The sequence below is a fragment of the Bradysia coprophila genome (assembly GCF_014529535.1).
Source record: "Bradysia coprophila strain Holo2 chromosome X unlocalized genomic scaffold, BU_Bcop_v1 contig_79, whole genome shotgun sequence".
Lineage (NCBI taxonomy): Eukaryota > Metazoa > Arthropoda > Insecta > Diptera > Sciaridae > Bradysia > Bradysia coprophila.
The window spans coordinates 1,677,890-1,692,436 of NW_023503370.1; the positions used below are offsets into that span (position 1 = coordinate 1,677,890).

Genomic DNA, 14,547 nt, shown 5'->3' on the forward strand with positions numbered 1-14,547 from the left:
CTTCTTCCAGAAACCAAAAGAAAAGAATTATGTAATTGAATAATAAAGTCAGTGTGATATTATGTAGACATTTCTTTAAATAAAATATCACATCCGGGTTCAAAATGTGCGTTTCATTTTCTTAAATATCAGCACAAAAATGGCGCATTATCTGCCGAAGCTGTATTTTTTGTATGGGGCGGGCGCTACAGCTGTGGCAGCTATTGTAGATTACCTGGAGACAAAGTTACCTACGACAGGTGAGTTTTTCGAAACTTTTTTGTCAGTGTGACATGCTACAATGACAACAAGTGTAGTCAAGTAAGCATATAAAGTACGAGTTACACATGTAAATCTAGGAATCTATTTGTTGTGGTAAAAGGTAGGTTGCAATATGGCCATATTGGCATAGGTATCGAACCGTTACATTATAAGAGACTAATATTACATAGAGGCTCTCGCTCTGTAATCTTTCTTCACTTTGAATAACTTAGTTTTGTTGACTAAGAAACTAGTTCTTCTGGATTGGTCCAAAAGTCGAAGGAAATGTTAAGGTACTTTTATGCAGTTCAACGGGTGGAACTTGGAAATGCAAATCAATTGAATTCGATGTGCTGTTGTCATTTGACCTCGTACGTCATTCTAAATTTTTATTTCGACAATTTGGAATGTAGTATAGCCCGCACCGACGGTTGATACAAAATAAAACCAAAAGACACATGAAATACCGTAGCCTAACCGGCAGCACAGAAACGAATGACGATTTCCACCACTTCCTCATTCCCCCAATAATACCGTAGCCTTAGCAACTCCTGAACTAAATTGTTCTTTTAATCGACGGATTCCTACGTATGTTTGTACAATACGAATATGGAATGTGAGTTCTTTCCTAGTCGCCGTTCTAAAGTTCTCAACTACTTTGAGAGTTTCGTGGTTCTAGTCTAAATTCATTGGTGCCAATAGGAAGTAGAATCTTTGTCAGCATGTAGATTTTCGGCATTTATTAATGAAATCAATCAATTCGATACAGGGCATTTCACAATCAAAATTCGAAGATAGATTTCTGACGAAATTTTTTATCTCTTTTCCGTTGGCGAGATGTTTGATTATACAGCTGTTTTTAATTGTTCGACTCGCATGTACTTATCCTTACTCGCCGAACTTTAGACATAACGGTGTCATAACTCATAAAGGTGTAGTTGCCGAAGTGAGTTTCGTAAGTACAAAATACGTTTGTGAGTAGTCCTAGTCCATCATTTAGTAAAAACCAAATCGATTTCTTTTTTTTATAAAATTATTTTACTCTCAAAGTCGTAATGTCTTAAAAACCTACGATAATTACATGCCTTTCCATTTATTATCATTCACACAAAAATATTATATTTCTTGTCCTTCATTCACTAGCTGCAAGCGCCTACTGAATGTGTCCTGTTTGAACACAGCGCATCAATTAAATTTAGAAAGCTTCCGTTAGTACAAATATACATTGAATATGAATATGAACATATAGCCAAAGCCAATGAATCAATATTATAAAAGATCTTTGATAAGCACCACTATATTCGTTCAGCGCACTTAAATATTCAGACAACGTAACTTTACATCAGGGACTCTCGACGCATATTCGAATGAGATCGGTCGTCGAACTTCTTCGTGCGAATCTCGTCGAATTCGTTCCGGTGTATGTCCCATCACAGATAGTAAACTAATTTTTTCTTTGTGCAGCAATTCTTTGACTAGTCGTTCCAATTCAAACAAATGATCATCGTCCACACCATTCAATTCATCCCGCACAAATATCGCTAATCTTATCAAATATTCAACGTTATGTCCACTGCTTCCGCTGCATTCAACAATTTGTTGCGCTATCGCCGGTAGTGATTCTTCGCCCAGCCAATGGCAATTCCGTTTCGTTGCTATATAGAGTAGGGCTGGGAATGCCTCGCCACATAATTCCGAATTTTCCGATGCTAAACGTGGATAGAATTTCGTGTATACGGTTATGTAGCCACCTAATGTACATTCGCGGTTTCTGAGATAGGACAGAGCTGCATTTCCACTAATTTTATATGCACAACCCCAAGTGATGCCCTGTAAGAGATAGAGAGAAAACAATTAGTGAACTGTATAATCGTCGCAGCGGAGGCCGTTTTTGTTTGCAATTCATTTATTTTAAATGCGACAATTTGTGCTCGGAATGAACGAAAGGAGTTATGGGTCATTATAGAGTTATTAGTTAAGATTACAGGGATTTGCATGAATTATTGCAATTCCACAAGCGTAGTAAGAACAGAATTAATTAGTTATTTGATAAGTACAGAGGTCATAATAATTTATTTCCTTACTTCTTTATCTTCGACAAGCGTTGCGACTCGACCAGGCTGTAAAGGAAAAGAAAAGAAATTAGTAATAAAAATTGATTAATTGCTAATTGAGTAAAAATGGTTTGATAAACGAATTTTAGTGTCGCTTAAAGGAAGCCACTTAAAAATTTCGTTGAAAGCAATGGATCCTTTGCAAATTTGTAGCCTACATTTTGGCGGAAAAATATTCGTTTTTTGATGATTTCTCTGAACCAAAATCTTTTTTTGAAAAAGGAAATCCATTAAAGCACCCAAAAACGAGTCACTTTTATAGCAAAAATTGTGTCATACCTCACCCACTTGGCGAAACCTTTGCAGATTATGTGGGCTATACAAATTTGCAAGAGGGCCATTGCTCTTAAATTTGTTACCACCGGATTATTCTTCAGTCAATTCTAACTTGTGCACATTTCCCATTCCGTGTATGAAATTTAACAGGCGAAAATATCAAAAACCGCAAAACGAAAGTAAAATCAAACCTCGCCTTTGAAAATCAACTACGAGCACATTTAATTACATTGTTCTGTAGTTTATCTACATCAATGAACCGTATAAGTGCACTTACATTTCTCATGGAACGAGACTACCTGTTACATGTAACAAATAGATATAGACGAACATAGTTTCGACATCAACGGTGTATTAAGCTCACTGTGAAAGCTTTGTAATTTGCTTAAAGCATTGCACTCATTGTTGCTTCAAATTATTACCAAATTCAATGAATTTTCGCCTTTTATCATTTCCGTTCGAGTTAAACCTTGAATCAGGTTATTCCTCACTGCTCTACATATTTGAAGCGCTTTTATCTCAACGTTTTTATTTCTGATAAAAACGAATTATTGTACAACGACCAAGGCAGAGACTCAAGGTTATTGTTTTGCACACAGCAAAATATGAGACTTTCTTATCGAAATTTCTTTAACTTGAAATGTTATGCTACAAGTGACATTGATAACTTGCTATCTATATTTTGCTAAAATTTCTATCTCTAAGTAAAATTGTTGTTTTTTATGTTCCTCCAATGTAGATTAAACGTCTGTTCGGTATGTGATAACGGATGCTTTAATGGATTAGTTGTCTGTCTGTAAGTGATAGCGGTAATGATCGTTTCTTATGTACCGCTTTGAAATTGCAGGGGGAATATTGATGGACAATGCAGATGTAGATTGCGAGTCCATTGTCGCACGTGTCCAAGATTAAAATTAAACCGACAAGAACCATAAAGCAAAAAGTGCGATTAGAGTGACGTGGTGAGATTTGAATTTTCAGAGAAAATTTTGATCGAAAATGTAGTAGAATGATCGATTTGCTTGTTGGACCCAAGCATCTCACAATTTCACACGTTCTTTTTAAGGTCATCAAAACCTAAAACCTGAATTTTTTCTTGTTATTTTGAACGGACAGATTGAAATCACGTTTTAGTCGCACAAAGCTTTAGTCAATAAACATTGCCGATAATTTGTTTATCAACTGTTTGTTGTTGCGGATATACTTTACGTATTATCGTGTTGAACGACCGTTAGGGTAGCAGAAAAAAAAGTCGGTTGAATCAGAACTTATGCAGCGATTAAGTTCAAAGACAAAGAGAGTTTTGTTTTCTCTTTGTTTTAAGGCTCGGAATAGGACAGGTCGACCTGAAATCTGTAGCTCAGATTACCGGAATCTAATTAGAACTGAAACTGAATTGAAATGTTTCACCTTACCTGAATTTACCTGAAATCGGAAAAGCAATAACAATTCAGCTAAATCAGGTCAGCTTTCAGGTATATCTGGAATTTTTCAAATGTACCTGAAATCTAACCTGATTTACCTGACTTTTTATTGCTCTTCAGATTACAGGTAAATTCAGGTCAGTTCAGAGTCAGTTTCAGATCAATGGCTAACCGATCTGTTCCAAATATTTTGTTAAACTCTTCCGTCTCTGTTCAGTTTCGTGAAGCTCTTATGAATCTCTTTGAGTAGAGGTACAATTATCAAAGCTTTTGATGTAGTCAACAAGTCAATGTTATCACTAAAATGATCGTCACCTTTTCCGTCGTGCCTCTATGTGTCGTGTTTCCTTGCCAAAATCGTCGCACATATCCTCTCACATAACCGGTCACACATTTGGAAAATTCGAAACCAGGATTCCAGCACAACGACCCGTATCCGAAGACCCATACATTTGACGGTGTAACATTCAATTCATTGACAATACTGTCGTCACTACCACTATCACTATCACTACTGTATAGCATCAAACTACGAGGTAAATAATTCTGTCTGCTAGCCATGTTGTTGTCTTAGCTCAAATATTGTTTCGTTCTGTCGGTTATTTTGCTAATCAATTGTTGGAAAGTGTTTTTCAGCTTTTTGTTTTTATAGTTAACACGGATCGAGTTAGTGTTCCGACGAGTGGTTGTTTTTCTTTCGGTTTTTTTTCTTTCTTTCTTTAACTTCAAATATTTATTTGTCCATTCAGACGAATTTAATTACTTTGGTTTTAAATGGATATTTAAATAGTTCGGTTTTTGTTTTCGATTTTAACGATCAGTTCTTTTATAGCCGCGTAAAAAATGTTCAATTTTAAAATTCTCACGTTAAAAATAATTTGTTTTTTGTTTCAGTTGTGTGCAATGTTTTTTTTTCGGTTCTTTTGTTTTCTTTTAAATTCGTTTATTTGAATGTACCCGTTTTTAATGTGCAATATATTAAACGTTGGCTAGGCTACAGTGCTATAACTCGAATGAACATCACCCAAGAACAATTTATTCACTTCCAAAAAAATCACTGGCCGTCTGACGCACATCCAACTTAATAAGCAATTTTCATTTTCACTTTATATCGTTCACTTCTTCTCCAATTATCATACATACAAGACGTGTGTATGTTAGTTCATCAACAACGAAAAAAATAGCCACTGCTGAATAAACGTTTCACTAAAATCCTACAATAAACAGCTACACGCCGAGCTTCACATTTATTTTTATTTTTTCCAATTACATATATCAGTCGCTTGTGATAGAAGTTTAAAGACTGATCTCGTAACAAGTAATGATGCCGTGTAGTCTTTGTGTGAGGAAGAAGAGAAAAAAAACGATCGCGAATATTATCTTCGACAGCGAAAAAATATTTTTTTTTAAAATTCGCAATCTTCCAAAACAGCAGCAGCAGCAGCTGTTTTATTTTCAAAGTGAAACAGGAAAACAGTCTCTGTGAAACGAGTCTCGAAATCTTGCAATCGTTTCGATAGATTTTATTGACTATATAGGATACCGAATTGTTCCGACCGACTAGGATGCCAAAACGTTCACTGGCGAATTAAATTTGAATTCATCTTTTTTTTGGCACATAATTACCGAAATCAAAATTATATAAACGAAAAATTATGTGCTTTTAATGTGAACCAGACAAGATAACCGTATCACTGAGTGTTGTTTAATGGCTCTTGTGCACTGTCTTTTTTTTTTGTTTTGTTTATTTTTGTTTATTTGCCATCGGTTACACCAACAAAATAAAAACTTTATACTTAGCGATAACACTCTACAAAAACAGTTCCCAGACTCGCGGTCGATATTGTACTACAATATATATTATTATCATTATTGTTCGATGTTAATTTGTTGTACATTCGTCATGACACCCGATTAAACCGCATATTGTTTATTGGCATATTGAGAGCAGAATTGTGTTAAGTTGAATTGCAGACAGCTGTTATCAATGCTAATTTACAGATGACCATTTATTGAGCGTGTGATATCGTATATTGTTGTAGCATAACTCGATAAATGATAATGGGTCTGTAGCAGGCATTTCTGAAAATATAGAGAAAAAAATGATAATCGAAAAACGTAACACAACACTAAAAAAACGGATTATAAATCGGAATGTTGTCAATTATAGGAAAACTCGCACGGTACACGCATGGAGAATTCTGTAATGGCCAAGGGAAAGGTATGGTTGTGAATGGGAGTGTGTACCCATCGCCAGTATTCGTACAAATTTTGTACTCACAATGTTGATGTAATTTCGCAAATTTTCATGAATTTCCGTGAATTTTTGTGAATTTTTACGATTTTTGTGAATCAGGAAAATCGTGAAAATTCGAGAAAATGTTTTCAAGATTACATCCAAAGAATTTTCTAAAAGAATGGTTTTCTCGGATTCACGAAGAATTTCTTCTTTGATTTGTTTGATTGAAAAATTTTCCAAGGTTGTGTATGAGAGGAGGTTACGCTGATCGCTTGGGCCGTTACTACAAAAAATGCACTGAGATCAGCTGTAACTTTCATACATTTGTAGCTTAATTTCAGTTCAGTTGAAATTTAGTGTTGAAATGCAGTTTGAGCTACCAATAGCCGCGATAAGGGCTAGTAAAGAAATGGCGATTGGTCGTCCTCATGTACAACCTCAGAATTATCAATGATTTAATTTGACGAGAGGATTTTCTGCCTTTGTCTCTGTATTAGTCAATAATTGTGAGCCTTTAGTGACAATTACTCGGGAGTCATCTTACGTACGCCTAAGATTATTAAGTAGAAAGACAAACGTATTTATCGAATTATAATATGGCGACTTAAGAAATTCGTCCGCACCGTTAGATTATAAGAATTCTTTCACGACCTTTCATCGAACAATGGCAATGATCGAATTATTGTACAGTGCGCATAAAATTATGTTTTTTTTTATTAATTGAAATGTTAAAGCCAGTACCGGTTTGACCATCGCCCAACCATTACTGTTTACAACCGATTTTAAAAGATCCCTCGCTTAAAAAAATGTATTCATTACATAACCGGCAAAATCGTCACTCTCCTATTGCGACACATTAAAACCAGTACTATAAAAAAAATTTATCACAACAAGTTCTTTACTGTATTTAAATTGGATCATGAATACAAATTAGGAAGATGTTTTGATTGTATATTGATATTATCAATGGTGTCACGCATCAAAAAAAAAATTGTTTATGATTTTAACGGAGAAAAATGTAGGAAGCACAAAGTACATTCCACTTTTGAATTGAAAAATGTTTAAGACAGAATTGCTCTTGTAGCAGAAATTTTTATTGACCGTAACGTAAATATTACAAGAGGTTAACGTACAACTACACGAAATAAACACATGAAACTTATTGATCGGCCATATGGGATCAAGTACACAATATAAGTAGTGTGTAAACGAGAACGAGAGTGTAAATAAAATATCAAAATTGTCCATTTCAATAGTCAAACGTGTATACAATTACGACAGAAAAAGTGAGAAGAAGGTATTTCTTGAAGTAATAGAATTCAAAAATTCGTGTGTGTAACTTTTATTTGTAGTTATTAATTGTTGGCACGAAGATGTCTTGTGTCAAGACCTTTGAAATGAACTCCTTAAGGTTTCTAAAAAGTCCTTAAAGTATAGCAGAATTTTAGACAATTGATTTAAGATAATCACTAGGTCTTCGTGAAAAGTCTGCAAATTTTGTCAAAATTAAAGCGATCAGCTGACTTACAAAATTTTAACAGATTTTGACGATTTTAGCGAATCATAAAAATCACGAAATTCGTTAAAAAATCCCGAAATTTTATTCCTGCTGTCCTGCTGCCCAGTCTGTTTGTAATTTAAAGTTCTTAATCCCAATTTTTTTCTGCCAACATCTGCGTTGATAAAATTTGATTCGAAATCAATTACTTCAAACTGTTTAACCAGAGAAATTATGAAATCATTTTCCTGTATTAAACGCATATAATGTGTCTTTGGTAATCTGCTGTGAAACCAGCAGTAGCAAAATAATGCACAGTTTTGAGAAAGACCTGCTGTAGATATATATCGCAAAATACAATCTCCACAAATTCATCAATTAAATTTCAATCCATTTACCTTGTGTTTACCTTTCGCTGTTTTGCTCCTTCAAAAACTGATAACTGATGTAAAGATATTTCATCGGAAAAAAAATATTTTTTTTCAATAGGAAAATTTGCGAACGACGTCGTTGCTGTTTTAATTTTATTATCATGGAAACAGTGTTGTTTTTGAACACATCGTATCCATGGGTAGACTTTCGTTATCAAATTATCAGCATCGACGATCTTGAATGACTAATTATATGATAAACATGATAAAAATAATTGTTTAAACATTATTCGTAATTTAAACGCATGTAGGTGCTTGCGCTGACTGTAGGTACATATATTTATACTCTTCAATTCGATTAAAATAAACGAACTATCGGAACATTATTCTCATTCGTGTTTCAATATTATTTACTGACTGTTATAAATGTGGATTTACACATTGCTTGTCGAACAAAGAATTTCTTGAAAATAAACATCTTTGCAATAATCATGCTTTGTTTAGCAATACAAAAGCAACTTTTATCACTTGACTTGATTAAAAATTTCTTAGTTTATGTTCAACAACGTCTACTGTTGTTTTTTTCAAGTTCGTTCGATATATTATGCAGAGACATGAATTGACCTAATAAAAATCCATAATACAAGTGAACAATTCAAGGTTAGACTCTTTTTTTTACAACGAGAGCCTGTTACTTTTAATGCATTATTATGGTGTACATGAAAACCTCGACTGAGAGAGTTCATGATGATCTATGAAGGTGAATTTTTTTTTGCGCTTCTTTGATATTGAAGATGCAACAAAATTCAAAAAGACTCTTCCATTTCGGTACGAATTTAATTGACATGAATCATTTGACCCTCGACTTGATTTCTTGGTTTTTTCGTCAAAATAAAAAGAAACGAAAATTGAGTAAACAAAGACAATTTTCCACTTGTCTTTATGTCGAGTTAAATGGATTGAAAAATTTTCTTTTTATGCTTTTCCTGGTTCTCAGTTATTTTCCATGTTCATTCGCTTTTAATTGTATACCGGTTCAACGTTCGTTATTTGGATTTTCTTTTTTTTTCGATCGCAGATATTCGTTGGAAAAGCCGATTTTTACGTACTTCTTCTTATAAATAGAAATATTTTTTCTTCAAATTATATTCATGTGATGTTGTGTAGGTGGATTGGAAATGGTTGTGTTGATTTGCGTCGAACCCAGTAGTGTAGGATACTACACTAGAAACAGTTATCCATTCATAATTTTTTATACGATACTGGTGAACGTCAAGCATCATTAGTACATACTCTAATACTGAAACTGGACAGCGTATCAAACAAATTGTGACACTTAAAAAAATTGGAACAATTTTTAATGCAAAATAGTACTCTATTTAGCAGCTGTCACTCGAAGCACTTTTGCTTGAAAAGTGTTGCTCCAATCACGGCAGAGTAAAGTTAACCAGGCAGGAGTGGACGTTTGACAAGGGACCTGAATAACCTAGTAGCCATATATTTTTTGCGAATAAAATTTTTCAATTTATGTCAGTGTTCATTTGAGTTCATTTTCATACAGTGTATTAGGTCCATTAGGTCCCTTATTTGACGTTTCGAAAATGAACCGCTACTGTCTAGTTTATTTTACTCTGCCGTGCTCCAATCGATAAAATTTGCACAGGTCTAAATTTTCACTTTGCGACGTTATACGTCAAACAACTTACAGCTTGTGCATTAAACATTTACAATGAATTAGCTTTTTTCTTATGAATGACAATCAGGGCTTAATATTGAGAATTATTTCACTAAATTTGGTAACTTTATTAGTGAAATATGGTGAAATTTAGTGAAATATTTATCAATATTAGGCTCAGTATAATAGATCCTCACTTTTCACACTAGTTGATAAATGTAACTCTGTTCAGGCTATACTTCTCTCACACTGCTGTTTCCACTGTGAAAGTGACAGACTTAATGAAGCGCATTCCATTTAAAAAAAAAGAAGAAGTTAATCTGACGCTGTGCTCCCTGTCAACACAAAAAATCTTTTAAAAACTGTCTTTGTTATCGTATCGCTGCTAAAAGATGTTTGCGTTGGCAAGAAAACATCGGTTGACGTAGTTTTCTTTTCTTTATGTGCCGGCGATTTTATAACAGGGACTGTGTATACGTATCCGTATTTTCATCCGTATATTTACTGGGTGTAGAAAATTAGCGCAGCAAAATAAATATTTTGATTATAAAATTGACCTACAAATGTGGTATGTAGGTCGGGAAAATTCCTCTAACGTATGAGTTGTTTAAGAGCAGAAGTATTTTAAAACAAAAGAACAAAATCAATTACCCTTTGGATCTTAGAACGTTCACCTGACTAGTCCTAGACCGCGGGACTGTTCTTCTAAGACAAAACAATTTATGTGTTCGTTCGCGGAGGGATGCTCTCGTTTCGTTATTTCTGTCAACAAAGACGCTTAACATTCAACAATGTAGTAAAACGCAAAATCATTTAGTCATGTACGCCATAAATGTAAACAAAAAACTAGAATGTTGGCAACATCGACTGCCAAAAATTGCCACACGTGGCATACGAGTTCAATAGTTAAATTTGTGCATCTAAAATTGAAAAGATTTTAGGTGATTATCACACATAGTATACTTATGTACATTAGCATCAGAATAAAATTCACATTTTCTCTCTGTTTTCATTAGAAAATTATAGGAGAGAAAATTCACTTGACTTCCCTTCAATATCAAGTCGATTTTCTTTCATCAAGGTCATTTATGCCAAAAATTTTCAGAGTATAAGATTCAGTGTATATATGCCATTTCTATGTGTGGAGTACGTGGAATTGCGCATATTAATTACTCCATAATCCAATTATCGATTTAGATTTTACAATGTTTGTTTACAATTTCTTTTCTACTTTGTTATGATTGACCTTAATATTATCCAATGTCTAGTACAAGTCTGCTGCATATATAAAATTAATGTGATGTCGATCGAGTTTAATGTACTACTGAACGTATTAAAATGTTAGTTGACTGTTTCCTCATTACAATATTTTGCAATCGTTCACAAGATTAATTCAGCGATACATTGTTAGTCGACATACGGTGAAGTACTTACCTCATTAAAATAGTCATTGAAGGTATAAATATATATCGTCTACACGTGTCGTTTTGTTAATCGTTGTTTTACATTCACGGTTACAATAAGAACTAAAAATTTCACTGACTGACTGCAATATCATTAACACTATTTCAAATTTTATCAGTTTGGCTACATCGGAAACAAATCAATTCAAAAACATAGACAAATAAAACTAAATTGTGATCTTAGAAATGCCCTGTGCGAAACTGCTACACTGAATTTTAACCGAGCAAACTTTCATATGTTGCTGAAGATAGACAACACCGATGTATGTTCATAACGATTATATGCTCACCAATTTGTTTCTCTGGCATTCTTCATCTGATTTTTTCTCTCTCGTACGAATTTAAAAGTGCGTTTCATAGTCGAGTCGATTGCCGGTAAAAATAAAATGTGATATTAGGAGTGGACGATGATGGATGGTGAGATTGGATGGTGTGCGTTAGTTAGATTTTATGTTGGTCTGTATGCGGTTATGAAATGCAGGGATGGTGCCACTGACGAAAATCTCCATTACTAAATTGACCAGGCTATGAATACTTAAGTGTCCATTTCAGAGGAAACTAAGCATTAGTTCTGACCAGTGAAAATATTTTTGAAAGAAAAGTCTACTGTTGACGCGTGAACATATTCTTGGACAGTCTAAAATATGACATTTCATATTATATCGATATCAGCTGTCTTACCATTGTGATTTGTGTTGATAAGAAATTGATAAAACAGGATATGTCATTCTTGGAAGTACAGAAGCTATAAAAATTTAAACTACGGACTTTCTTGATGAGTTGAGGGTCGAAAAAAACAATTCAGAAGCTGATAAAGTCACAGGACACTCGAAATAACCCTCAAAATCGTCGTTTCCACATTACATGTTCACAAAATACATAGAACTGCCCTTAAGGCTATTAATAAGCTCCTTCACACTTCGTGTAACCGAAAACGTTTTTAAATGGAACAAAACGCAACAATAGCTCTCGACACATGTTGTAGACAAAAATATTATGTTAGTGTGCCTACTATGACACCACGCATGTTCAACAAGAATTATGTTTAAAATTTCCGTTCACCATACAGGTCTACACTTAATGGAAAGCAAAGCATATGGTAAACGAAACCTTTTGCTCACGTTTTCTCTGTTTTCTTTTGCCGCATTGCATGTTCATTCGGAGAGAGATTATGATGATTCTCTCTTTGAAAAATGTTATGAATGAAATTTAATAAAAAAAAACCAAGTTCACTCCACTCGGTATAATATCTCATCTCTCAGCTACAACGTGAAAATATTGTGATGCAATTTTCTGATGAATGGCCGTCATACGCATTGCATCACTATTTTTTTCTTTCTTCAAACTATACTGTATGTACGTGTACACGTACATTGTCTGTACACGTACACGTCTTGATAGGTATTGCAAAGAATCAATAAAGCCAAGCGTATCGATAATATAATGCTGTATGACGATGAACCACCTGGGATTGACGCAAGAAATACATTAGCATTTCATAGAAGTAAAGTATTAACTAGAGACCTGAAGAGAAAGATTCGTGCATCTTATTGATGTAGATCTGGTAACATACCATACCAGTCAATGCTTTGTATAGACACTACTCCAGAGGTCCATTTTAAATATGTTAAAAATATGGATGGAATTATCTATTCACATCAATACTTTATTCAGTCATATTCATCATAAAGGGTAAATGGTTCAAATTTAGAAAGTGTAGTGTCATTTGAATGGTGTATGAAAGGTAAATGAAAGGTAAATGAAACCCCGTCAAACTGTATTATAACTAGTACTTATAAAGTACATAACTACCAACCCTATGCATATGCAAGAAAACTATTACATGTGGCCAATATTTGCAGTTAAAAATCTTCTGCGACACTTGTAGTTATGGTCGACATAAACAGGTATGTATAGTTGTGACGAATCGATATTTCGTTTTCAATTAGAAATATTTCTTTTTTTATAAATCATTAATTTTATCATTCCATAATAATTATTGCGCGGAATACAGTCACTATAGTGAGAGCTGATGGAAAATCGAAAACCGGATACGTGAAAGGTGGTCGTGGGGCAAATATGTTCTTCATGGGTTTGAAATTTATCTACATCTGAGCAGTTGAGAAAAAAGTTTAAAATTTGATTATCTCGGCGAATATCTAACGGTTGCCATGAACCATTTTTCCGACTGTTTACATCAGTGTAAACGAATTTCAAACCCAATAAGAACATATTTGCCTCGAAACTGTTTCCTTTCCAATGACACCCCACATGACCTTTCATGCATCTAAAGATGCATGTTGCATTTAAAAAAATGACCTCTAGGGATCAATACCTATCTAGGTAGATGCGTCAACTATTAAAAGAATCCCTCTGTTCAAATCTTGTATCAGAATCAGATATTTTGGAAAAAAGGATTGCGCCAAAAAAAAACTTTTAATCTCCAAGCTGTAGGCAAAACAACAAAGTACAGCCCAAGGTTTGCCCGTCGTATACAAAAATTCTAGTCCACTGCACGCGATAAAAACTTCCAACAGCCTTAAAATGAACTTAAAATGAGTGCACCCTAGTAAAAAAGGAAAGTATCGAAATTCGTATTCGCACGGTCTCAAATCGATTGTTTTCTAAGACGTGATGTTTTTCAAACTTTTCAAACCTTCATTTATACACGGGCAGCATCCGATAAGTTCTGTTGATTAGTCGTTTCCGACGCCGGATCTGCTGATGATCATATCATACTAATAAATATCCACAATGCCCATACCCATTTGGACCGGGCAGTCCACTCATGTCGCCCACCAATAATTTCAAGAGTTAATCTATATCTGAGATTCTATGATTTCTAAGGATAAAAACATGAAAAATAGTGTTTTTGTGTGAATTGTGTTGATCCGAGGCGAAGCCGAGGTCAAAGAGCACACGAAGACGATACTTTCCATTTTTATACAGAGTTATGTAATGGATTTTACATGCTGAGGGCGTCGAAAGACATGTTTTTCAGTGTTCTTTCATTTATCCATTTATCTGTTAAGTGTGTGATGCAACACTGAAACAGGAGAAAACATATGTATTATTGAGTAATAATACGCATATTTACTAATGACTACCGGAGATTAGTTTACATTTGCTCTAGGGAATGTAACCGGGAAATTAAAAACCGGGAAAAGCCGGTTAACCGGTTTACCATTTACCGGGATTTTTTTTTCGTCATTTACCGGTTAACCGACCTTCAAAAATTGAATGATTT

General features: G+C 34.3%; 1 protein-coding gene and 1 long non-coding RNA gene across 2 annotated transcripts; both read right to left on the reverse strand.

Moving 5' to 3' along the window:
- Positions 1-1,262: 1,262 nt before the first annotated feature.
- Positions 1,263-5,149, reverse strand: LOC119070457 (glutathione-specific gamma-glutamylcyclotransferase 1). Its single transcript, XM_037174812.1, has 3 exons — positions 4,370-5,149; positions 2,325-2,360; positions 1,263-2,070 (listed from the first exon to the last, which is right to left on the reverse strand). Exons 1-3 carry the CDS (start codon positions 4,613-4,615, stop codon positions 1,555-1,557), a joined length of 798 nt encoding a protein of 265 aa, XP_037030707.1. The 5' UTR covers positions 4,616-5,149; the 3' UTR covers positions 1,263-1,554.
- A 316-nt stretch (positions 5,150-5,465) lies between these two features.
- LOC119070458 lies at positions 5,466-11,571 on the reverse strand. The gene is made up of 2 exons (XR_005086518.1): positions 11,272-11,571; positions 5,466-6,136 (listed from the first exon to the last, which is right to left on the reverse strand). It is a non-coding gene; the product is annotated as an uncharacterized LOC119070458 (long non-coding RNA).
- Positions 11,572-14,547: the final 2,976 nt, after the last annotated feature.

What these genes read in the sequence shown, in the direction of transcription:
- LOC119070457 (XM_037174812.1), bottom strand. Translation starts at nt 4,615, where the DNA reads ATGGCTAGCAGACAGAATTATTTACCTCGTAGTTTGATGCTATACAGT. An exon ending in ATAGAGGCACGACGGAAAAG is followed by an intron (nt 2,361 to 4,369) that starts GTGACGATCATT and finishes TTTCCTTTACAG; the next exon opens with CCTGGTCGAGTCGCAACGCT. An exon ending in CGCTTGTCGAAGATAAAGAA is followed by an intron (nt 2,071 to 2,324) that starts GTAAGGAAATAA and finishes TATCTCTTACAG; the next exon opens with GGCATCACTTGGGGTTGTGC.